Raw genomic sequence first — 25298 nt, forward strand, 5'->3', positions numbered from 1 at the left:
ACCAAGACAATGACTGGGGATCGACAAACCAACCTTCCTCTTAACAACAAAGAGCATTTTTCAACCAGATGTTTTTGTTGGTCACTAGCTCAAGGGCCTATTACAGTATCTATGAGGTCAGAAAGAATATGTAGAACTATTGCTGTAGATATTGCTTGCTACATTTTATATCCAAACGGGCAATTTCTTGATCCCGTTACATTTATAGCATTAATACAGTTAAAAACTGTTTTACAATAAGATTCTACATAAAACACTAACCTAATCATTTGACACAGGCATAACCTTGATTTGCTAACAAGGCATTGAAATCAAACCAATAATAGCTCCGTCCTGGTTAATGATGAAATGGTGTGAAGTCAATCCAGAGAAAATAAGAAGTGCTATACGAGAGTGCTCCTTATTGTTTTCTTGCTCTAACACAGGGAAAGTGGGGCTCCTTGAACAGTAGTCCCTTTACACACCCAAATACTTGTTCAAGTTCTCGAATGACAAAAGCTTAAAATGATGCTAGCTATGGTTTCACTTATTCAAAGCAACTGGGATCGCAGAAATCCGCAGGCCCACGTTAAACACTGGGGTTCATGATGACAAGAGGTTGAAGTCACGAGTCTCTCCATGAGTGCAACTAAAACACACTGAAACCCTCTGCTTATACACACGTGTAACGCTGCTGAGAGATGTCAAACCTTAACACGTATGGCACAGTGAACAATAACTTATAACAATAGCTCTCCTCTGTAAGGTGAAGGTTAAGGAGCTGAGGCCGCTGCGGTGCCCCTTGTCAGTCAATGTGGGATGAGATGACGGGGACAAGAATCCGGGGACAATAAACCCCACACCCCCCCAAGGTGCTACCAAATCAAACATCAATCAAGAAAATATTACTTTATGCTTTAAAAAGTTAGAATGCTATAAATCGAGAGAGAAACTAATTTGGAGACACGTTGCTTTGTATAAGGAAATTCAATGGTATCTCTTGGTACTCATTTAGTATTTTCCGTATAAATGCTTTCTTTTTTCATCACGGAATGGGATAAGTCATTAAATACATGTTAAAAGCGATGACAAACCCAAGGTACACTATATAGGCAGAAGTATGTGGACACCACTTCAAAACCTGTTGCTGACAGGTGTAGAAAATCGAGCACTCAGCCATGCAATCTCCATAAACAAACATTGGCAGTAGAATGACCTTACTGAAGAGCTTCGTGATTTTTAACCGTGGCACAAATCAGTTCATCAAATTTCTGCCCTGGTAATGTGAAGTCGAAACATCTAGGAGCAACAACGGCTCAACCGCGAAGTGGTAGGCCACACAAGTTCACAGAACGGGACTGCCGAGTGCTGAAGTGCGTAAAAATCGTCTGTCCTTGGTTGCAACACTCACAACCAAACTCCAAACTACCAGCTCCCCGGAAGCAACGTCAGCACAATAACTGTTCGTCAGGAGCTTCATGAAATGGGTTTCCAAGGCCGAGCAGCCGCACACAAGCCTAAGATCACCATGCAAAATGCCAAGTGTTAGCTGGAGTGGTGTAAAGCTCGACGTAATTGGACTCTGGAGCAGTGGAAACGTGTTTTTTGGAGTGATAAATCACGCTTCACAATCTGGCAGTCCGACGGACGAATTTGGGTTTGGCGGATGCCAGGAGAACGCTACCTGCACGAATGCATAGTACCAACTGTTAAGTTTGGAGAAGGATTATTGGTCTGGGGCTGTTTTTCATGGTTCGGGCTAGGCCCTTTAGTTCCAGTGAAGGGAAATCTTAACGCTATAGCATACAATGACATTCTAGACAATATTGTGTTTCCAACTTGTGGCAACAGTTTGGGGAAGGCCCTTTCCTGTTTCAGTATGACAATGCCCGCATGCACAAAGTGAGGTCTATACAGAAATGGTTTGTTGAGATAGGTGTGGAAGAACTTGACTGGCCTGCACAGAGCCCTAAACTCAACTCCGTCGAACACCTTTGGGATGAATTGGAAAACCGACCTCACCAATGCTCTTGTGGCTAAATGGAAGCAAGCCCCCGCATAAATGTTCCAAAATCTAGTTGAAAGCCTTCCCAGAAGGGTGGAGGCTGTTATAGCAGCAAGGTGGGGACCAACTCCATATTAATTCCCATGATTTTGGAATGAGATGTTTGACGGCCAGGTGTCCACATACTTTTGTAGCGATGTAGCATATATTGTGGGGTATGCAAAAATATTACAGGTCAGACACGATGATGGTGGATATTTGTTTTTTGGGAGGAAAAACCAAATACAGGTTCAATGTCCCTTTGGGTAACGGAGAGGAAAAGACAAGTTGGGAGAAGTCAGCAGAAATGATGAATAATGCTCAGGTGTCATACTGTATATAGATAGAATTCTACAACTGTATAGCGCTATTTACAAGATTTCCTTTCATTTATACAACATGACATGGTACATTTTATCGTCCAAAATTCCTTAATCACAAAAGCCCCCCCCCCCCCCAAAAAAATCACATTAAAACATACTTACTACAAGTCAACACAACTAACAAAATATATAACAGAACTCATATACATTGAAAAATCTGAGGTATTTCTGGTTTGAGGTGGTCTGTGGTTCATGGACAATATATATATTTTTTTGTGTTTTAGTTTTCTGATTTATTTATACTCGATTTTATTGTTTGTGTTGTTCTCTTTCACATTGGAAGCCTTGTCATCCCTACCAACGTACTTTTGCTCTTGTATGCACATTTAGTTAAATCTACTGAGACTTGTATGTGTAATGCACAGGGGGAAAAAATGGAACACATATTCATCTTTGAGCTGAAACAGCAGCATTGTAGACATTCACTGTTACATTATGGCATACGGAAATGTTGCGTGTCACTTCTCTCTTCTAATGAACGAGAACGTGTAACCAATCTGAATGAAGTGAAGTTTAAAACTGGTTGTTACGCTTGGTGCCCTGTCGAAAACCTTTCTACAATGCAGGACCTACCCAGGCAAAAGTCTAAGTTTGGTCCATGTGAGAAAGAGGTAAATAACGAAGGTACCAGGCAGTGACGCTTCAACTGTACTCTGCCCTCCCTCTCGACACGAGTGAAGGATATAGGCTTTTACTGAGGCCTAAGATGGGCCTTATGTGGATAGAGTCTAGGTCCTTAGCTCCCAATGTCCAATACACTCACTGAAACAAAATATGAAGAAATAACAGAACAAAAAGACAACAAAAAAGAAACCATTTAACTCATCTTCAGCTGTTTACGGCTGAAACTTTCTTTTCATGGTCTTAATTTCCATCCCTCTCCGCTACACATTCAGTCACTCTCACTGCACATATAGTCACAAGCATACACACACGCATGCATTCTCACACCCGAAATGCATACAAATCTTCATCATGGTCTTGCACCTATTGTTGTTTTTGTAGTTTGTTTGGGCACCTTCAATGTTTAGACCATTTTGATCTCAGCTAAAAAGGTTTGAACCATGTCAGAAAAGCCCCTCTCACCAAAGTCTGCCCCCACCCTACCCATCAAAGGCAGCAGATGTGGCTCTCGCTCTACTTTACGGGACGCATTGCGATATCACCGTTAATCATAATCTCCTGCCCCCTTGAGACTGGTTACCTGAGAAGTAGCTCCGTACCAAACAAAATGCACTATCCAGATGCTGTGGGAAGCAAGCCATTTTCTTTTGAACTTTTCAACATCCACTGATTAATATGCTATAGTCAACCCCATTCAGAGTCACCAGAACGAACATAGCAAAATCAAAATGAAACGAGTCCAGTTGCCTTCCACTTTTCTCTGTGTTCTAGAGACACCCGTTAGTTCCGAAGGTTTGTATAGCACGCTGTCGGAAAAGGAAAAGTTTTCTGAAAACTAAAATCCCTTGAGGAAGGTTAGTTGTGTGTAAGTCTTAATGTTCATATAAGGTTTTTGCAGCATTGATGTATTGTCCAACATGGTAGATGGTTGCTTAGTTGGTTGGTTTTGTCACAGGCAATCCTGTCCAGAAGACAGAAAGAGGAATAAACTAAACCCAAATAAACGGCTGAGAGCTGAAAACGGTTGAGGTACCTGCACCTTGTCAGCATTCATAAGTCGGCACCTGAATGCACTTTTGAGATGTCAATTTAGTTTTTTTTTGTAATTCCTTTTTTCTTGTCCTCTCTTGATAAAAACACAGTAGAGAAGAAGTGTGCTGGTAATATTGATCCGATTGGAAATAAAATCAATAAAAATAAATGTAAAAAAAGATGTCAGGATAAAACAGCAGCTTGCATTCATGTTTTTTCATCTTCTGAGATCGGCTGAAGCTGAAGAAGAACAAGACACGGCTGTTTTGTTTGCTTGCGTGTTGTCGCTCTGCATTGGATGGGTGGGTGTTGGTAGGGCGAGGCTGGGGCTCAGATACTGGATTCTTTGGGTGGCAAGTCCACATTGGTGACAGAGGTAACCATGGAGACCAAGCAGTCTGAGGTAGAGGGGCTGGTCAGCCGACGGATCTGCGAGATGCGCTCCTCCACGCAGCCGGCCGAAAGCCGCGCCTCGGCGTCATGGTCCCAGCACTCCTCTATTGTCTCACACATCGACTCTAGGCCCTGCGAGACACATCAGAGGACAGGAACATCTCAGCACTTAACTAACTAATGTTGCAGGTAGGGTGACATATTGTGGGAAATGTGAATCAAAACTATACTGCTGTAAGGACATCCCACTATTGACCCACTGCTCTCTGCGCTGGAGACAAAGCGAGAATACTCACGGCGTGTTTGAGCCAGCAGTCCTTGAAGACCGGCCTCATCTTTTTGTGGACCACCACATCCTGTAAGTCCTCCAGGGACGGGTGCTGACCGATCTCCTCCTCAAACGGCAACATGTACTCATCCACTGGGCCTGACCATACAACACAACAGCAACATCTTAGCATGGAACCCCAACAGGCTACGTCATTACCCAGAAGCTATCAACATTCATGTGTACTAATTTGTCAATTACACTGCATTAAAAGTTTTCAGCCTGATTCCAATGTGGTATGATTGAAGATAAATCAGCAAGTATGATCCCGTGTGCGTTTGGGTGTTAGTGTGTGACTCACCGTCGGCCGCCTTGCAGCGCGACACCAGCTCCCACAGCACCAGGCCCATGGAGTACATGTCTATCCTGAGGAAGGCATCCCGCTGAAAGTTAATGGCCCCTTCCAGGACCTCCGGCGCCATGTAGCGCCTGGTACCCACCTGCACAACGGACAAGACACTGTCAGACTAGGTCCCCTACATGCTCTCAAATACTCACGCACTTCCTTTTCCATGTTGCGTGAGTACATGAGCTAGCTTTAAAACAGTGTCTCCATTATGTTTTTTTGTTCATAAACTCAACAAAAGAAGAAACGTCCCTTTTTCAGGCCCCGTCTTTCAAAGATAAATTCGTAAAAATCCAAATAACTTCACAGATCTTCATTCTAAAGGGTTTAAACACGGTTTCCCATGCTTGTTCGATGAACCATAAACAATTAATGAACATGCACCTGTGGAACGGTCGTTAAGACACTAACAGCTTAAGTCGGTAGGCAAATAAGGTCACAGTTATGAAAACTTAGGACACTAAAGAGGCCTTTCTACTGACTCTGAAAAACACCAAAAGAAAGATGCCCAGGGTCCCTGCTCATCTGTGTGAACGTGCCTTAGGTATGCTGCAAGGAGGCATGAGGACTGCAGATGTGGCCAGGGTAATTAATTGCAATGTCCGTACTGTGAGACGCCTAAGACAGCACTACAGGGAGACAGGACTGACAGCTGATATTCCTCGCAGTGGCAGACCACATGTAACAACAACTGCAGATGATCGGTACAGTCGTACATCACACCTGCGAATAAGGTACAGGATGGCAACAACAACTGCCCGAGTTACACCAGGAACGAACAATCCCTGTGCTCAGACTGTCCGCAATAGGCTGAGAGAGGCTGGACTGAGGGCTTGTAGGCGTGTTGTAAGGCAGGTCCTCACCAGACATCACCGGCAACAACGTCGCCTATGGGCACAAACCCACCGTCGCTGGACCAGACAAGACTGGCAAAAAGTGCTCTTCACTGACGAGTCGCCGTTTTGTCTCAGATTCGGTTTCGAATTTATCGTCGAAGGATTGAGCGTTACACCGAGGCCTGTACTCAGTGTAACAAGCTTTTTGTCATTGCAGGCAATCTCAACACTGTGCGTTACAGGGAAGACATCCTCCTCCCTCATGTGGTACCCTTCCTGCAGGCTCACCCTGACAAGACCCTCCAGCATGACAATGCCACCAGCCATACTGCTCGTTCTGTGCGTGATTTCCTGCAAGACAGTAATCTCAGTGTTCTGCCATGGCCAGCGACGAGCCCGGATCTCAATCCCATTGAGCACGTCAGGAACCTGTTGGATCGGAGGGTGAGGGCTAGGGCCATTCCCCCCAGAAATGTCCGGGAACTTGCAGGTGCCTTGGTGGAAGAGTGGGGTAACATCTCACAGCAAGAACCGGCAAATCTGGTGCAGTCTATGAGGAGGAGATACACTGCAGTACTTAATGCAGCTGGTGGCCACACCAGATACTAACTGTTACTTTGATTTTGACCCCCCCCTCTGTTCAGGGACAAATTCAATTTCTGTTAGTTACATGTCTGTGGAACTTGTACAGTTTATGTCTAAGTTGTTGAATCTTATGTTCATACAAATATTTACACATGTTAAGTGTGTTATGTTAAGTCTCCATAATGGTCTTTGTTCATAGTTAGTATGATCTTTAAAGCAGTGTCTCCATAATGGTCTTTGTTCATAGTTAGTATGATCTTTAAAGCAGTGTCTCCATAATGGTCTTTGTTCATAGTTAGTATGATCTTTAAAGCAGTGTCTCCATAATGGTCTTTGTTCATAGTTAGTATGATCTTTAAAGCAGTGTCTCCATAATGGTCTTTGTTCATAGTTAGTATGATCTTTAAAGCAGTGTCTCCATAATGGTCTTTGTTCATAGTTAGTATGATCTTTAAAGCAGTGTCTCCATAATGGTCTTTGTTCATAGTTAGTATGATCTTTAAAGCAGTGTCTCCATAATGGTCTTTGTTCATAGATAGTATGATCTTTAAAGCAGTGTCTCCATGATGTTCTTTGTTCATAGATAGTATGATCTTTAAAGCAGTGTCTCCATGATGTTCTTTGTTCATAGTATGATCTTTAAAGCAGTGTCTCCATGATGGTCTTTGTTCATAGATAGTATGATCTTTAAAGCAGTGTCTCCATGATGTTCTTTGTTCATAGATAGTATGATCTTTAAAGCAGTGTCTCCATGATGTTCTTTGTTCATAGTATGATCTTTAAAGCAGTGTCTCCATGATGGTCTTTGTTCATAGTTTGTATGATCTTTAAAGCAGTGTCTCCATAATGGTCTTTGTTCATAGTTAGTATGATCTTTAAAGCAGTGTCTCCATAATGGTCTTTGTTCATAGTTAGTATGATCTTTAAAGCAGTGTCTCCATAATGGTCTTTGTTCATAGATAGTACGATCGATTTACTTGTCAGAAATAGCTCCCTGATTCCTGTTTACGGATGAAAAGTAGTTAACTAAAATCGGGAACGGGGCGCCATTTGGGACAGACTGATGGTGACTCACTCACCTGGCCATGAGTGTCCCCTGGGGGCTTGCCCGGCTCGAACCGCACCGCCAGCCCAAAGTCTCCGATGATGGCCGTCAGGTCCGTCCGCAGCATCACGTTCTTACTCTTGAAGTCCCTGGAGGGGAGAAGGAAAAGAGGATGGGGGGACGGGACGGGGGGGGTCAGTGATGGTGTAGAGCAGGGCTATTGAACAACACGGCAGCAGGGCTATTGAACTATATGGCTCGAGGGCAAAACTGGGTCATGTTTAGTAGGGCACAACGTAGCAAAAACTGTTGCGGCAGAAAACAGAAAGGCGTTTTCTTATCGGACAAGTTCAGGTAATACCTCCCCATTTCAAAACGTTGCCTGCCCACTGAACCAGACCATGGTTTTCTTTTCTACTAGTTCAATTAACATCAGTGATTGGTCTGAGAGTTTCCTTGCCTGGTGTCCTGAAAAGGACCATATAGTATTTCATTGAATAACCCTGGCTTAGAGAAATAGGATTGGCCACACAACTGGTTTGGGATCAGTTGGCCCTTTGTCGTGATCGGTCTTATCATGAACTACACACAAATAAAGAAGAAAGACCCGCTGCCCACAGAGAACGGTCCTGTCTAGACTTGTAGCACAGTTTAAATCAGAACTGAGAGACCCGCTGCAAACAGGGAACGGTCCTGTCTAGACTTATAGCACAGTTTAAATCAGAACTGAGAGACACAGAATGGTCCTGTCTCGACTTATAGCAGTTTAAATCAGAACTGAATGAAAGTGTTTTACCAATGGCATAAAGTGTAAACAATTTTGATTTCCTGCAGGCAAGAGGTTTGAGTGCTGTTAAAAGAAAATATGCCCTCAAGGATAGATCCCTCCGGATTGTACGACACAGGGGCCCGCAGAGTGAACAAAAATGTAGCATAATCATTGCTAAGGTATAGGATTACCTTAACTTACCAAATAGGTCATTGAGAAATCAGAAACGCTGCTCGAACCAGACCCCAAGTCTAATGTCTCGCATTCTCTCTCACACAAACCAGTGCTGACCTCGTGTGCCCTTACCTGTGAGCAATGGCCGGTTTGGGTCCCTCTCCTTTGTAGCGAGGAACGTCCTCGTGCAGGTAGGCCAGCCCGCAGGCCATGGTCTCAGAGATGTGACACAGCTCAGTCCAGCTGATCGCGTTCCCCTTCAGATAGTCTGTCAGGGAGCCCTACACACAGGCAGACATACACAGAACAAGAGAGAGAGAGCGAGCGAGCGAGAGAGAGAGAGAGCGAAAGAGAAAGGAAGCGCGCGAGAGAGAAAAAAAGAAAGTGAGAAGTGGAGCTGTTAACAACAAGATAAAGTAAGACATCCCGAGAGCACACCAAATACATTTTCAATGATTGAACTGGGGAAAATATAAGTGTATTTGACCGCAGAGACAGGGTTGTTATCATTCATACATAGTTTATTGTCCGAGATCAATGCAGGCCAGCCACTGAGGTCTGTCAAATCGAGTGCTATTAAACTGTAGCAAAACAACTTTTGCGGAATTGAAAATTCAACAGCGAGGGAAATAAAAAGGCAATACCTCTCGGGTAGGGGATGGGCATAGTTATTTGAATAGCCAAACAACCAAAAGGTCAAGGGGTCTAAACACTTTCCGAAGGCATTGTGTGTATTGTATATACAGTACCAGTGAAAAGCTTGGATGCCACTACTCATTCCAAGTTTTTAAAAACAACCTTTTTCTACATAGTAGAATAGAAGTGAAGACATCAAAACTATGACATAACACACACAGAATCATGAAGAAAGTGTTAAAAAAAATATAAAAAAATATTTTATATTTGAGATTCTTCAAAGTAGCCACCCTTTGCCTTGATAACAGCTTTGCACACTTTTGTGGGATTCTCTCAACTAGCTTCATGAGGTTTTGTCACCTGGAATGCATTTAAATGAACAGGTATGCCTTGTTAAAAGCACATTTTCTTTCCTTCTTAATACGTTTGAGCCAATCAGTTGTGTTGTGACAAGGTAGAGGTGGTATGCAGAAGATAACCCTATTTGGTAAAAGACCAAGTCCAAATTATAGCAAGAACTGCTCAAATAAGCAAAGAGAAACGACAGGCCATCATTACTTTAAGACTTGAAGGTCAGTCAATGCGGAACATTTCAAGGACTTTGAACATTTCTTCAAGTGCAGTCGTAAAAAGCCATCAAGCGCTATGATGAAACAGTCTCTCATGAGGACCGCCACAGGAATGAAAACCCAGAGTTACCTCTGCTGCAGATAAGTTCATTTGAGGTAACAGACTCAGAAATTGAAGCCCAAATAAATGCTTCAGAGTTCAAGTAACAGAAACATCTCAACATCAACTGTTCAGAGGAGACTGCGTGAATCAGGCCTTCATGGTCGAATTGCTGCAAAGAAATCACTACTAAAAGACACCGTTAAGAAGTATAGACTTGCTTGGGCCAAGAAACACGAGCAATGGACTTTGGACCAGTGGAAATCTGCCCTTTGGTCTGATGAGTCCAAATTTGACATTTTTGGTTCCAACCGCCTCGCCTTTGTGAGACGCAGAGTAGGTGAACAGATGATCTCCGCACATGTAATTCCCATTGTGAAGCATGGAGGAGGTGGTGTGATGGTGTGGAGGTACTCTTCTGGTGACACTGTCTGTGATTTATTTAGAATTCAAGGCACACTTAACCAGCATGGCTACTACAGCATTCTGCAGCGATACGCCATCCCATCTGGTTTGCGCTTCGTGGGACTATCATTTGTTTTTAAACAGGGCAATGACACAAGACACACCCCCAGGCTGTCTAAGGGCTATTTAACCAAGAAGTAGAGTGATGGAGTGCTGCTTCAGATGACCTGGCCTCCACAATCACCCAACCTCAACCCAATTGAGATGGTTTTGGATGAGTTGGACCACAGAGTGAAGGAAAAGCAGCCAACAAGTGCTCAGCATATGTGGGGACTCCTTCAAGACTGTTGGAAAAGCAGTCCAGGTGAATCTGGTTGAGAGAATGCCAAAAGTGTGCAAATCTGTCAAGGCAAAGGGTTGCTACTTTGAAGAATCTCAAAAATATATTTTGAATTGTTTTCCACTTACTACATGATTCCATGTGTGTTATGTCATAGTTTTGATGTCTTCACTATTATTCTGCAACGTAGAAAAAAGTAAAAATATAGAAAACCCCTTGAATGAGTAGGTGTTCTAAAACTTTTGACCGGTAGAGTGAGTGTGGTTTATATAAACTCAGCAAAAAAATAAACGTCCCTTTTTCAGGACCCTGTCTTTCAAAGACAATTCGTAAAAATCAAATTAACTTCACAGATCTTCATTCTAAAGGGTTTAAACACCGTTTCCCATGCTTGTTCAATGTACCATAAACAATTAATGAACATGCATCTGTGGAACGGTTGTTAAGACACTAACAGCTTACAGATGGTAGGCAATTAAGGTCACAGTTAGGACACTAAAAAGAGGCCTTTCTACTGACTCTGAAAAACACCAAAAGAAAGATGCCCAGGGTCCCTGCTCATCTGCGTGAACGTGCCTTAGGCATGCTGCAAGGAGGCATGAGGACTGCAGATGTGGCCAGGGCAAGAAATTGCAATGCCCGTACTGTGAGACACCTAAGACAACGCTACAGGGAGACAGGATGGATAGCTGATCATCCTCGCAGTGACAGACCACGTGTAACAACACCTGCACAGGATTGGCACACCTGCGGGACAGGTACAGGAAGGCAATAACAATTGCCCGAGCTACACCAAGAACGCACAATCTCCATCATTGCTCAGACTGTCCGCAATAGGCGGAGAGAGGCTGGACTGAGGGCATGTAGGCCTGTTGTAAGGCAGATCCTCACCAGATATCTCCCGCAACAACATCGCCTATGGGGACAAACCCACCCTCGCTGGACCAGACAGGACTTGCAAAAGATGCTCTTCACTGACGAGTCACAGTTGTCTCACCAGGGGTGATGGTCGGATTCGCATTTATCATCAAAGGAATGAGCGTTACACCGAGGCCTGTACTCTGGAGCGGGATGGATTTGGAGGTGGAGGGTCCGTCATAGTCTGGGGCGGTGTGTCACAGCATCATCGGACTGAGCTTGTTGTCATTGCAGGCAATCTCAACGCTGTACGTTACAGGGAAGACATCCTCCTCCCTCATGTGGTAACTTCCCTACAGGCTCATCTTGACATGACCATCCAGCATGACAATGCCACCAGCCATACTGCTTGTTCTGTGCGCGATTTCCTGCTGGACAGGAATCTCAGTGTTCTGCCGTGGCCAGCGAAGAGCCCGGATTTCAATCCCATTGAGCACGTCTGGGACCTGTTGGATCGAAGGGTGAGGGCTTGGGCCATTCCTCCCAGGAATGTCCGGGAACTTGCAGGTGCCTTGGTGGAAGAGTGGGGTAACATCTCACAGCAAGAACTGGCAAATCTGGTGCAGTCCACGAGGAGGAGATGCACTGCAGTACTTAATGCAGCTGGTGGCCACACCAGATACTGACTGTTAGTTTTGATTTTGATCACCCCTTTGTTCAGGGACACATTATTCCATTTCTGTTAGTCACATGTCTGTGGAACTTGTTCAGTTTATGTCTCAGTTGTTGAATCACTTTACGTTCATACAAATATTTACACATGTTATGTTTGCTGGGAAAAAAATGCAGTTTGAGTGAGAGGACGTTTCTTTTTTTGCTGAGATACACACACACACACACGCCTATTTTAATGACAAGGCTTGGTCTAAAATGTGACATTGCTACATACTAGGGTACACCATAACATTCAACGTTTGTATAAAAGTTTTTTTGTTTTTCTGAGTGCGCCCCATAAAAAAGTAGTGCCCGGTAACCTACACACGTTTCATGCCTGTAGCTTGTTGTTATTGTCGGTCAATGACAGCGTTGCCACAGTCAGAAAGTGAAGTGGGAGATTTCTAATCAACGCAAACTGGAATTTCAATCACGGAATTAAGTTGGCTAAATGAGAAGGAATAGGCTGCAATGATCAACCAACAGGTAGGCTGTTGTTTAATATGAATGGAGTTGTTGTAGACAAGGAGCGCAGCAAAATAGCCACAATTAGCCTTGTTAGCTAGCTAACTGGCCAGCTTAGCTGGCTAGTGTAGCTAGATAGCTTCTTTATATCAATTTGATGCAGTCAAGCCAGACCAGATGTTAGAGAACCTAGTGCCTTAACACCTCTCCCTCCACCCCCGTTTCCCTCCTTCGCACCCTCTGGTGGAACTCAGAGATGAGCCACAGCTCCATCTCCAGGTTGGTCCCGCGCTTCTCGGCTGCAATGTAGCGCAGCAGGTTCTCGTGCTTCATCCCCGGCGTGAGGAACACGTCCCGCTCATTCATCCACGACTGCTTATCCTGTGGGAGGACACACAAACGTTACATCAACGCTTCAGAGGGTACACAAACAGAGGGAACATTACATCAACGCTTCAGCCACTTACCTGAATGGGGAAGACCTTGACAGCCACGTATTCGTTCATCATCTGGGCCTTCCACACGCAGCCGAAGCGCCCCCTTGCTTTGATCTCCAGCAACTGCAGGGGTTTGAGCCCCACCAGGGGGGAAGGAGGAGGAACTAGGCCAGGATCCTGGTAGATAAATAGTTCAGAGGTCAGTACAGGTAAACACTGGGACATTACATTCAACAAGCCTATGAGGACCGAGTGCGGCTCACAACATACTTACGACTTCTATAATAACTGGAGCTTTGATATCAAATGAAAAACTTCTAAAACTATGTTGCAAAACAGTTCAACTTTAAGAAAAACAATTAAGCCCAAGATTCTACACATGCTAAAGACAAACACTAAATATACTACCAGCAATATACTAACAACAGTCCTATAGGGGGGGACCTATATCACAGTGGTCCTATAGGGGGGGACCTATATCACAGTGGCCCTATAGGGGGGGACCTATATCACAGTGGTCCTATAGGGGGGGACCTATATCACAGTGGTCCTATAGGGGGGGACCTATATCACAGTGGTCCTATAGGGGGGGACCTATATCACAGTGGTCCTATAGGAGGGGACCTATATCACAGGGCAGTGGTCCTATAGGAGGGACCTATATCACAGGGCAGTGGTCCTATAGGAGGGACCTATATCACAGGGCAGTGGTCCTATAGGAGGGACCTATATCACAGGGCAGTGGCAGCTGACTACCTCTAGATGGCGGTGGTCATTAATAGAGGCTTTGCACGGTAGCTTAGGGGCTGCTAACAAGATGGCCTCCGAAGAAGGGATAAAAGAGCGAGGAAGTGAAAGAATAGGAGTGAGAAACCACAAACAGGAAAGAGGTGGCACCACATAAGATAATTCAACAGCTACATATCTCTACAGACAGAGAGAGCCAATACCACTGACAGACAGGAGGACCACAATGGACATAAGTGTTGACTTCATTGTGTTTTTAACCCTCAACTACTTTTTTGTGTGTAGTATTGATGTACTTGGCTGAAGCAAGGCGGCTTCGCATTTTAAATGTTTCAAATGAATGTATTAAGTCAAAGACAAAACTGAACGAGACCGAGCTAAGGAGATGGTCAGGGGAAACTGGCCGACCTCGTTGATGTCCACGTGGCCATAGGGCGGCTTGCGGTGGCGGTACATCCAGAAGGCCAGCAGCAGGGCCATGGAGAGCATGGTGATAGGCAGCAGTGAGTAGACCAGCACATTGAGTAGGGTGGGCGTGGGGGGAGGCGGCTTGATCACTGGAGGGACAGAGAGAACACAGTGTTACCGAGAGGAGCGAGAGAACAGTAATAGCTAATACTGTACCTAGCTAATACAGTAGCTACCTAGGTACAGTATTCGGCAGGTATATGAATAGGTAGGCACAGTATTAGCTAGGTACAGTACTAGGCAGGTACAGTACTAGGCAGGTACAGTACTAGGCAGGTACAGTACTAGGCAGGTATAGTATCTGGCAGGTATAGTATTAGGCAGGTATATGAATAGGTAGGTACAGTATTAGGTAGGTATAAGAATAGGCAGGTATAGTATCTGGCAGGTGCAGTATTAGGTAGGTATATGAATAGGTAGGTATATGAATAAGCAGGTATATGAATAAGCAGGTACAGCACTAGGCAGGTACAGCACTAGGCAGGTATATGAATAGGCAGGTAAAGTATTAGGCAGGTATATGAAAAGGCAGGTACAGTATTAGGCAGGTATATGAATAGGTAGGTATATGAATAAGCAGGTACAGCACTAGGCAGGTACAGCACTAGGCAGGTATATGAATAGGCAGGTACAGTATTAGGCAGGTATATGAAAAGGCAGGTACAGTATTAGGCAGGTATATGAATAGGCAGGTACAGTATTAGGCAGGTACAGTATTAGGCAGGTACATGAATAGGCAGGTACAGTATTAGGCAGGTATATGAATAGGCAGGTACAGTATTAGGCAGGTATATGAATAGGCAGGTACAGTATTAGGTAGGTATATGAATAGGCAGGTACAGTATTAGGCAGGTATATGAATAGGCAGGTACAGTATTAGGTAGGTATATGAATAGGCAGGTACAGTATTAGGCAGGTATATGAATAGGCAGGTACAGTATTAGGTAGGTATATGAATAGGCAGGTATATGAATAGGCAGGTACAGTATTAGGCAGGTACAGTATTAGGCAGGTACAGTATTAGGCAGGTACAGTATTAGGCAGGTACAGTATTAGGCAGGTATATGAATAGGTAGGTACAGTATTAGGTAGGTATATGATTAGGCAGGTACAGTATTAGGCAGGTATATGAATAGGTAGGTACAGTATTAGGCAGGTATATGATTAGGCAGGTACAGTATTAGGTAGGTAGAGTATTTGGTAGGTACAGTATTAGGCAGGTGTATGAATAGGTAGGTACAGTATTAGGCAGGTATATGAATAGGCAGGTACAGCACTAGGCAGGTACAGTATTCGGTAGGTATATGAATAGGTGAGATATGAATAGGTAGGTACAGTATTAGGCAGGTACAGTATTAGGCAGGTATATGAACAGCTAGGTACAGTAGTAGTTAGGTACAGTATTAGCTAGGTACAGTTTTAGCTAGGTATATGAATAAGAAGGTACAGTATTAGCTAGGTACAGTATTAGCTAGGTACAGTTTTAGCTAGGTATATGAATAGGAAGGTACAGTATTAGCTAGGTATATGAATAGCTAGATACAGTATTAGCTAGGTACAGTTTTAGCTAGGTATATGAATAGGAAGGTACAGTATTAGGCAGGTACAGTATTAGGCAGGTACAGTATTAGGCAGGTACAGTATTAGGCAGGTATATGAATAGGTAGGTACAGTATTAGGTAGGTATATGATTAGGCAGGTACAGTATTAGGCAGGTATATGAATAGGTAGGTACAGTATTAGGCAGGTATATGATTAGGCAGGTACAGTATTAGGTAGGTAGAGTATTTGGTAGGTACAGTATTAGGCAGGTGTATGAATAGGTAGGTACAATATTAGGCAGGTATATGAATAGGCAGGTACAGTATTAGGTAGGTATATGATTAGGCAGGTACAGTATTAGGCAGGTACAGTATTAGGTAGGTAGAGTATTTGGTAGGTACAGTATTAGGCAGGTATATGATTAGGCAGGTATATGAATAGGCAGGTACAGTATTAGGCAGGTACAGTATTAGGCAGGTATATGAATAAGTAGGTACAGTATTAGGCAGGTATATGAATAGGCAGGTACAGTATTAGGTAGGTATATGAATAGGCAGGTACAGCACTAGGCAGGTACAGCACTAGGCAGGTACAGTATTCGGTAGGTATATGAATAGGTGAGATATGAATAGGTAGGTACAGTATTAGGCAGGTACAGTATTAGGCAGGTATATGAACAGCTAGGTACAGTAGTAGTTAGGTACAGTATTAGCTAGGTACAGTTTTAGCTAGGTATATGAATAAGAAGGTACAGTATTAGCTAGGTACAGTATTAGCTAGGTACAGTTTTAGCTAGGTATATGAATAGGAAGGTACAGTATTAGCTAGGTATATGAATAGCTAGATACAGTATTAGCTAGGTACAGTTTTAGCTAGGTATATGAATAGGAAGGTACAGTATTAGGCAGGTACAGTATTAGGCAGGTACAGTATTAGGCAGGTACAGTATTAGGCAGGTACAGTATTAGGCAGGTACAGTATTAGGCAGGTACAGTATTAGGCAGGTACAGTATTAGGCAGGTATATGAATAGGTAGGTACAGTATTAGGTAGGTATATGATTAGGCAGGTACAGTATTAGGTAGGTAGAGTATTTGGTAGGTACAGTATTAGGCAGGTGTATGAATAGGTAGGTACAGTATTAGGTAGGTATATGATTAGGCAGGTACAGTATTAGGTAGGTATATGATTAGGCAGGTACAGTATTAGGCAGGTACAGTATTAGGTAGGTAGAGTATTTGGTAGGTACAATATTAGGCAGGTATATGAATAGGCAGGTACAGTATTAGGTAGGTATATGATTAGGCAGGTACAGTATTAGGCAGGTACAGTATTAGGTAGGTAGAGTATTTGGTAGGTACAATATTAGGCAGGTATATGAATAGGCAGGTACAGTATTAGGTAGGTATATGATTAGGCAGGTACAGTATTAGGCAGGTACAGTATTAGGTAGGTAGAGTATTTGGTAGGTACAGTATTAGGCAGGTATATGATTAGGCAGGTATATGAATAGGCAGGTACAGTATTAGGCAGGTACAGTATTAGGCAGGTATATGAATAAGTAGGTACAGTATTAGGCAGGTATATGAATAGGCAGGTACAGTATTAGGTAGGTATATGAATAGGCAGGTACAGCACTAGGCAGGTACAGCACTAGGCAGGTACAGTATTCGGTAGGTATATGAATAGGTGAGATATGAATAGGTAGGTACAGTATTAGGCAGGTACAGTATTAGGCAGGTATATGAACAGCTAGGTACAGTAGTAGTTAGGTACAGTATTAGCTAGGTACAGTTTTAGCTAGGTATATGAATAAGAAGGTACAGTATTAGCTAGGTACAGTATTAGCTAGGTACAGTTTTAGCTAGGTATATGAATAGGAAGGTACAGTATTAGCTAGGTATATGAATAGCTAGATACAGTATTAGCTAGGTACAGTTTTAGCTAGGTATATGAATAGGAAGGTACAGTATTAGCTAGGTACAGTATTAGCTAGGTACAGTATTAGCTAGGTATATGAATAGGAAGGTACAGTATTAGCTAGGTACAGTATTAGCTAGGTACAGTATTAGGCAGGTACAGTACTAGGCAGGTACAGTACTAGGCAGGTACAGTACTAGGCAGGTATAGTATCTGGCAGGTATAGTATTAGGCAGGTATATGAATAGGTAGGTACAGTATTAGGTAGGTATAAGAATAGGCAGGTATAGTATCTGGCAGGTGCAGTATTAGGTAGGTATATGAATAGGTAGGTATATGAATAAGCAGGTACAGCACTAGGCAGGTACAGCACTAGGCAGGTATATGAAAAGGCAGGTACAGTATTAGGCAGGTATATGAATAGGCAGGTACAGTATTAGGCAGGTATATGAATAGGCAGGTATATGAATAGGCAGGTATATGAATAGGCAGGTACAGTATTAGGCAGGTACAGTATTAGGCAGGTACAGTATTAGGCAGGTACAGTATTAGGCAGGTATATGAATAGGTAGGTACAGTATTAGGCAGGTATATGAATAGGTAGGTACAGTATTAGGTAGGTACAGTATTAGGTAGGTAGAGTATTTGGTAGGTACAGTATTAGGCAGGTGTATGAATAGGTAGGTACAATATTAGGCAGGTATATGAATAGGCAGGTACAGTATTAGGTAGGTATATGATTAGGCAGGTACAGTATTAGGCAGGTACAGTATTAGGTAGGTAGAGTATTTGGTAGGTACAGTATTAGGCAGGTGTATGAATAGGTAGGTACAATATTAGGCAGGTATATGAATAGGCAGGTACAGTATTAGGTAGGTATATGATTAGGCAGGTACAGTATTAGGCAGGTACAGTATTAGGTAGGTAGAGTATTTGGTAGGTACAGTATTAGGCAGGTGTATGAATAGGTAGGTACAATATTAGGCAGGTATATGAATAGGTAGGTACAGTATTAGGCAGGTACAGTATTAGGCAGGTATATGAATAAGTAGGTACAGTATTAGGCAGGTATATGAATAGGCAGGTACAGTATTAGGTAGGTATATGAATAGGCAGGTACAGCACTAGGCAGGTACAGTATTCGGTAGGTATATGAATAGGTGAGATATGAATAGGTAGGTACAGTATAAGGCAGGTACAGTATTAGGCAGGTATATGAACAGCTAGGTACAGTAGTAGTTAGGTACAGTATTAGCTAGGTACAGTTTTAGCTAGGTATATGAATAAGAAGGTACAGTATTAGCTAGGTACAGTATTAGCTAGGTACAGTTTTAGCTAGGTATATGAATAGGAAGGTACAGTATTAGCTAGGTATATGAATAGCTAGATACAGTATTAGCTAGGTACAGTTTTAGCTAGGTATATGAATAGGAAGGTACAGTATTAGCTAGGTACAGTATTAGCTAGGTACAGTATTAGCTAGGTATATGAATAGGAAGGTACAGTATTAGCTAGGTACAGTATTAGGCAGGTATATGAATAGGTAGGTACAGTATTAGCTAGGTACAGTATTAGGCAGGTACAGTACTAGGCAGGTACAGTACTAGGCAGGTACAGCACGAGGCAGGTACAGCACGAGGCAGGTACAGCACGAGGCAGGTACAGCACGAGGCAGGTACAGCACTAGGCAAGTACAGCACTAGCTAGGTATATGAATAGGTAGGTACAGTATTAGCTAGGTACAGTATTAGGCAGGTACAGTACTAGGCAGGTACAGTACTAGGCAGGTACAGTACTAGGCAGGTACAGTACAAGGCAGGTACAGTATTAGGCAGGTATATGAATAGGTAGGTACAGTATTAGCTAGGTACAGTATTAGGTAGGTAAAGTATTTGGCAGGTATATGAATAGGCAGGTACAGCACGAGGCAGGTACAGCACGAGGCAGGTACAGCACGAGGCAGGTACAGCACTAGGCAAGTACAGCACTAGCTAGGTATATGAATAGGTAGGTACAGTATTAGCTAGGTACAGTACTAGGCAGGTACAGTACTAGGCAGGTACAGTACTAGGCAGGTACAGTACTAGGCAGGTACAGTACTAGGCAGGTACAGTACTAGGCAGGTACAGTACTAGGCAGGTACAGTACTAGGCAGGTACAGTACTAGGCGGGTACAGTACTAGGCGGGTACAGTACTAGGCAGGTACAGTACAAGGCGGGTACAGTACTAGGCGGGTACAGTACTAGGCGGGTACAGTATTAGGCAGGTACAGTATTAGGCAGGTACAGTATTAGCTAGGTACAGTATTAGCTAGGTATATGAATAGGAAGGTACAGTATTCGGTAGGTATATGAATAGGTAAGATATGAATAGGTAGGTACAGTATTAGGCAGGTACAGTATTAGGCAGGTATATGAATAGCTAGGTACAGTATTAGCTAGGTACAGTATTAGGCAGGTACAGTTTTAGCTAGGTACAGTATTAGCTAGGTATATGAATAGGTAGGTACAGTATTAGCTAGGTACAGTATTAGCTAGGTATATGAATAGGAAGGTACAGTATTAGCTAGGTACAGTATTAGCTAGGTATATGAATAGGAAGGTACAGAATTAGCTAGGTATATGAATAGGAAGGTACAGTATTCGGTAGGTATATGAATAGGTAAGATATGAATAGGTAGGTACAGTATTAGGCAGGTACAGTATTAGGCAGGTACAGTATTAGGTAGGTATATGATTAGGCAGGTACAGTATTCGGTAGGTACAGTATTAGGCAGGTATATGAATAGGTAGGTAAAGTATTAGGTAGGTACAGTATTAGGCAGGTACAGTATTAGGTAGGTATATGAATAGGCAGGTACAGCACTAGGCAGGTACAGCATTCTGTAGGTATATGATTAGGCAGGTACAGTATTCGGTAGGTACAGTATTAGGCAGGTATATGAATAGGAAGGTACAGTATTAGCTAGGTACAGTATTAGCTAGGTACAGTATTAGGCAGGTACAGTACTAGGCAGGTACAGTACTAGGCAGGTACAGTACTAGGCAGGTATAGTATCTGGCAGGTATAGTATTAGGCAGGTATATGAATAGGTAGGTACAGTATTAGGTAGGTATAAGAATAGGCAGGTATAGTATCTGGCAGGTGCAGTATTAGGTAGGTATATGAATAGGTAGGTATATGAATAAGCAGGTACAGCACTAGGCAGGTACAGCACTAGGCAGGTATATGAAAAGGCAGGTACAGTATTAGGCAGGTATATGAATAGGCAGGTACAGTATTAGGCAGGTATATGAATAGGCAGGTATATGAATAGGCAGGTACAGTATTAGGCAGGTACAGTATTAGGCAGGTACAGTATTAGGCAGGTACAGTATTAGGCAGGTACAGTATTAGGCAGGTATATGAATAGGTAGGTACAGTATTAGGCAGGTATATGAATAGGTAGGTACAGTATTAGGTAGGTACAGTATTAGGTAGGTAGAGTATTTGGTAGGTACAGTATTAGGCAGGTGTATGAATAGGTAGGTACAATATTAGGCAGGTATATGAATAGGCAGGTACAGTATTAGGTAGGTATATGATTAGGCAGGTACAGTATTAGGCAGGTACAGTATTAGGTAGGTAGAGTATTTGGTAGGTACAGTATTAGGCAGGTGTATGAATAGGTAGGTACAATATTAGGCAGGTATATGAATAGGCAGGTACAGTATTAGGTAGGTATATGATTAGGCAGGTACAGTATTAGGCAGGTACAGTATTAGGTAGGTAGAGTATTTGGTAGGTACAGTATTAGGCAGGTGTATGAATAGGTAGGTACAATATTAGGCAGGTATATGAATAGGTAGGTACAGTATTAGGCAGGTACAGTATTAGGCAGGTATATGAATAAGTAGGTACAGTATTAGGCAGGTATATGAATAGGCAGGTACAGTATTAGGTAGGTATATGAATAGGCAGGTACAGCACTAGGCAGGTACAGTATTCGGTAGGTATATGAATAGGTGAGATATGAATAGGTAGGTACAGTATAAGGCAGGTACAGTATTAGGCAGGTATATGAACAGCTAGGTACAGTAGTAGTTAGGTACAGTATTAGCTAGGTACAGTTTTAGCTAGGTATATGAATAAGAAGGTACAGTATTAGCTAGGTACAGTTTTAGCTAGGTATATGAATAGGAAGGTACAGTATTAGCTAGGTATATGAATAGCTAGATACAGTATTAGCTAGGTACAGTTTTAGCTAGGTATATGAATAGGAAGGTACAGTATTAGCTAGGTACAGTATTAGCTAGGTACAGTATTAGCTAGGTATATGAATAGGAAGGTACAGTATTAGCTAGGTACAGTATTAGGCAGGTATATGAATAGGTAGGTACAGTATTAGCTAGGTACAGTATTAGGCAGGTACAGTACTAGGCAGGTACAGTACTAGGCAGGTACAGCACGAGGCAGGTACAGCACGAGGCAGGTACAGCACGAGGCAGGTACAGCACGAGGCAGGTACAGCACTAGGCAAGTACAGCACTAGCTAGGTATATGAATAGGTAGGTACAGTATTAGCTAGGTACAGTATTAGGCAGGTACAGTACTAGGCAGGTACAGTACTAGGCAGGTACAGTACTAGGCAGGTACAGTACAAGGCAGGTACAGTATTAGGCAGGTATATGAATAGGTAGGTACAGTATTAGCTAGGTACAGTATTAGGTAGGTAAAGTATTTGGCAGGTATATGAATAGGCAGGTACAGCACGAGGCAGGTACAGCACGAGGCAGGTACAGCACGAGGCAGGTACAGCACGAGGCAGGTACAGCACTAGGCAAGTACAGCACTAGCTAGGTATATGAATAGGTAGGTACAGTATTAGCTAGGTACAGTACTAGGCAGGTACAGTACCTAGGCAGGTACAGTACTAGGCAGGTACAGTACTAGGCAGGTACAGTACTAGGCAGGTACAGTACTAGGCAGGTACAGTACTAGGCAGGTACAGTACTAGGCGGGTACAGTACTAGGCGGGTACAGTACTAGGCAGGTACAGTACAAGGCGGGTACAGTACTAGGCGGGTACAGTATTAGGCAGGTACAGTATTAGGCAGGTACAGTATTAGCTAGGTACAGTATTAGCTAGGTATATGAATAGGAAGGTACAGTATTCGGTAGGTATATGAATAGGTAAGATATGAATAGGTAGGTACAGTATTAGGCAGGTACAGTATTAGGCAGGTATATGAATAGCTAGGTACAGTATTAGCTAGGTACAGTATTAGGCAGGTACAGTTTTAGCTAGGTACAGTATTAGCTAGGTATATGAATAGGTAGGTACAGTATTAGCTAGGTACAGTATTAGCTAGGTATATGAATAGGAAGGTACAGTATTAGCTAGGTACAGTATTAGCTAGGTATATGAATAGGAAGGTACAGAATTAGCTAGGTATATGAATAGGAAGGTACAGTATTCGGTAGGTATATGAATAGGTAAGATATGAATAGGTAGGTACAGTATTAGGCAGGTACAGTATTAGGCAGGTACAGTATTAGGTAGGTATATGATTAGGCAGGTACAGTATTCGGTAGGTACAGTATTAGGCAGGTATATGAATAGGTAGGTAAAGTATTAGGTAGGTACAGTATTAGGCAGGTACAGTATTAGGTAGGTATATGAATAGGCAGGTACAGCACTAGGCAGGTACAGCATTCTGTAGGTATATGATTAGGCAGGTACAGTATTCGGTAGGTACAGTATTAGGCAGGTATATGAATAGGTAGGTAAAGTATTAGGTAGGTACAGTATTAGGTAGGTAAAGTATTTGGCAGGTATATGAATAGGCAGGTACAGCACGAGGCAGGTACAGCACGAGGCAGGTACAGCACGAGGCAGGTACAGCACGAGGCAGGTATATGAATAGGTAAGATATGAATAGGTAGGTACAGTATTAGGCAGGTACAGTATTAGGTAGGTATATGATTAGGCAGGTACAGTATTCGGTAGGTACAGTATTAGGCAGGTATATGAATAGGTAGGTAAAGTATTAGGTAGGTAAAGTATTAGGTAGGTACAGTATTAGGCAGGTACAGTATTAGGTAGGTATATGATTAGGCAGGTACAGAAATTAGGCAGGTACAGAAATTAGCTAGGTGCAGTATTAGGCAGGTACAGTATTAGGCAGGTATATGAATAAGTAGGTAAATTATTAGGCAGGTACAGTATTAGGTAGGTATATGACTAGGCAGGTACAGCACTAGGCAGGTACAGCACTAGGCAGGTACAGCATTCTGTAGGTATATGAATAGGTAAGATATGAATAGGTAGGTACAGTATTAGGCAGGTACAGTATTAGGCAGGTATATGAATAGCTAGGTACAGTATTCGCTAGATACAGTATTAGGCAGGTACAGTATTAGGCAGGTATATGAATAGGTAGGTACAGTATTAGGCAGGTACAGTATTAGGCAGGTACAGTATTAGGTAGGTATATGATTAGGCAGGTACAGAAATTAGGCAGGTACAGAAATTAGCTAGGTGCAGTATTAGGCAGGTACAGTATTAGGCAGGTATATGAATAAGTAGGTAAATTATTAGGCAGGTACAGTATTAGGTAGGTATATGAATAGGCAGGTACAGCACTAGGCAGGTACAGCACTAGGCAGGTACAGCATTCTGTAGGTATATGAATAGGTAGGTACAGTATTAGGCAGGTATATGAATAGCTAGGTACAGTATTAGCTAGATACAGTATTAGGCAGGTACAGTTTTAGCTAGGTACAGTATTAGCTAGGTATATGAATAGGTAGGTACAGTATTAGCTAGGTACAGTATTAGCTAGGTATATGAATAGGAAGGTACAGTATTCGGTAGGTACAGTATTAGCTAGGTACAGTTTTAGCTAGGCACAGTATTAGCTAGGCACAGTATTAGCTAGGTATATGAATAGGAAGGTACAGAATTAGCTAGGTACAGTATTAGGCAGGTATATGAATAGGTAGGTACAGTATTAGGCTGGTATATGATTAGGCAGGTACAGCACTCTGCAGGCACAGCACTCGGCAGGTACAGCACTCGGCAGGTACAGCACTCGGCAGGTACAGCACTCGGCAGGTATATGAATAGGTAAGATATGAATAGGTAGGTACAGTATTAGGCAGGTACAGTATTAGGCAGGTACAGTATTAGGTAGGTATATGATTAGGCAGGTACAGTATTCGGTAGGTACAGTATTAGGCAGGTATATGAATAGGTAGGTAAAGTATTAGGTAGGTAAAGTATTAGGTAGGTACAGTATTAGGCAGGTACAGTATTAGGTAGGTATATGAATAGGCAGGTACAGCACTAGGCAGGTACAGCACTAGGCAGGTACAGCATTCTGTAGGTATATGAATAGGTAAGATATGAATAGGTAGGTACAGTATTAGGCAGGTACAGTATTAGCTAGGTACAGTATTAGGCAGGTATATGAATAGGTAGGTACAGCACGAGGCAGGTACAGTATTAGGTAGGTAAAGTATTTGGCAGGTATATGAATAGGCAGGTACAGCACGAGGCAGGTACAGCACGAGGCAGG

The 25298-nt window shown here is 42.8% G+C and overlaps 1 protein-coding gene across 1 annotated transcript in view; it reads right to left on the bottom strand.

Annotated features, from left to right (window-relative positions):
• Positions 1-2487: 2487 nt before the first annotated feature.
• The window catches only part of LOC135522886 (activin receptor type-2B), a 91601-nt gene continuing 68790 nt past the window's right edge, over positions 2488-25298 (bottom strand). The window contains exons 4-11 of the mRNA XM_064949551.1: positions 14218-14366; positions 13093-13239; positions 12863-13006; positions 8671-8819; positions 7630-7744; positions 5085-5223; positions 4752-4882; positions 2488-4587 (exon numbers count right to left, since the gene is read on the bottom strand). Coding sequence (XP_064805623.1) covers positions 4393-4587; positions 4752-4882; positions 5085-5223; positions 7630-7744; positions 8671-8819; positions 12863-13006; positions 13093-13239; positions 14218-14366 — 1169 coding nt within the window. The 3' untranslated portion in view covers positions 2488-4392. The remainder of the gene's footprint in view (positions 4588-4751; positions 4883-5084; positions 5224-7629; positions 7745-8670; positions 8820-12862; positions 13007-13092; positions 13240-14217; positions 14367-25298) is intronic.

Source organism: Oncorhynchus masou, chromosome 30 (assembly GCF_036934945.1).
Source record: "Oncorhynchus masou masou isolate Uvic2021 chromosome 30, UVic_Omas_1.1, whole genome shotgun sequence".
In the NCBI taxonomy this organism is placed as follows: Eukaryota; Metazoa; Chordata; class Actinopteri; order Salmoniformes; family Salmonidae; genus Oncorhynchus; species Oncorhynchus masou.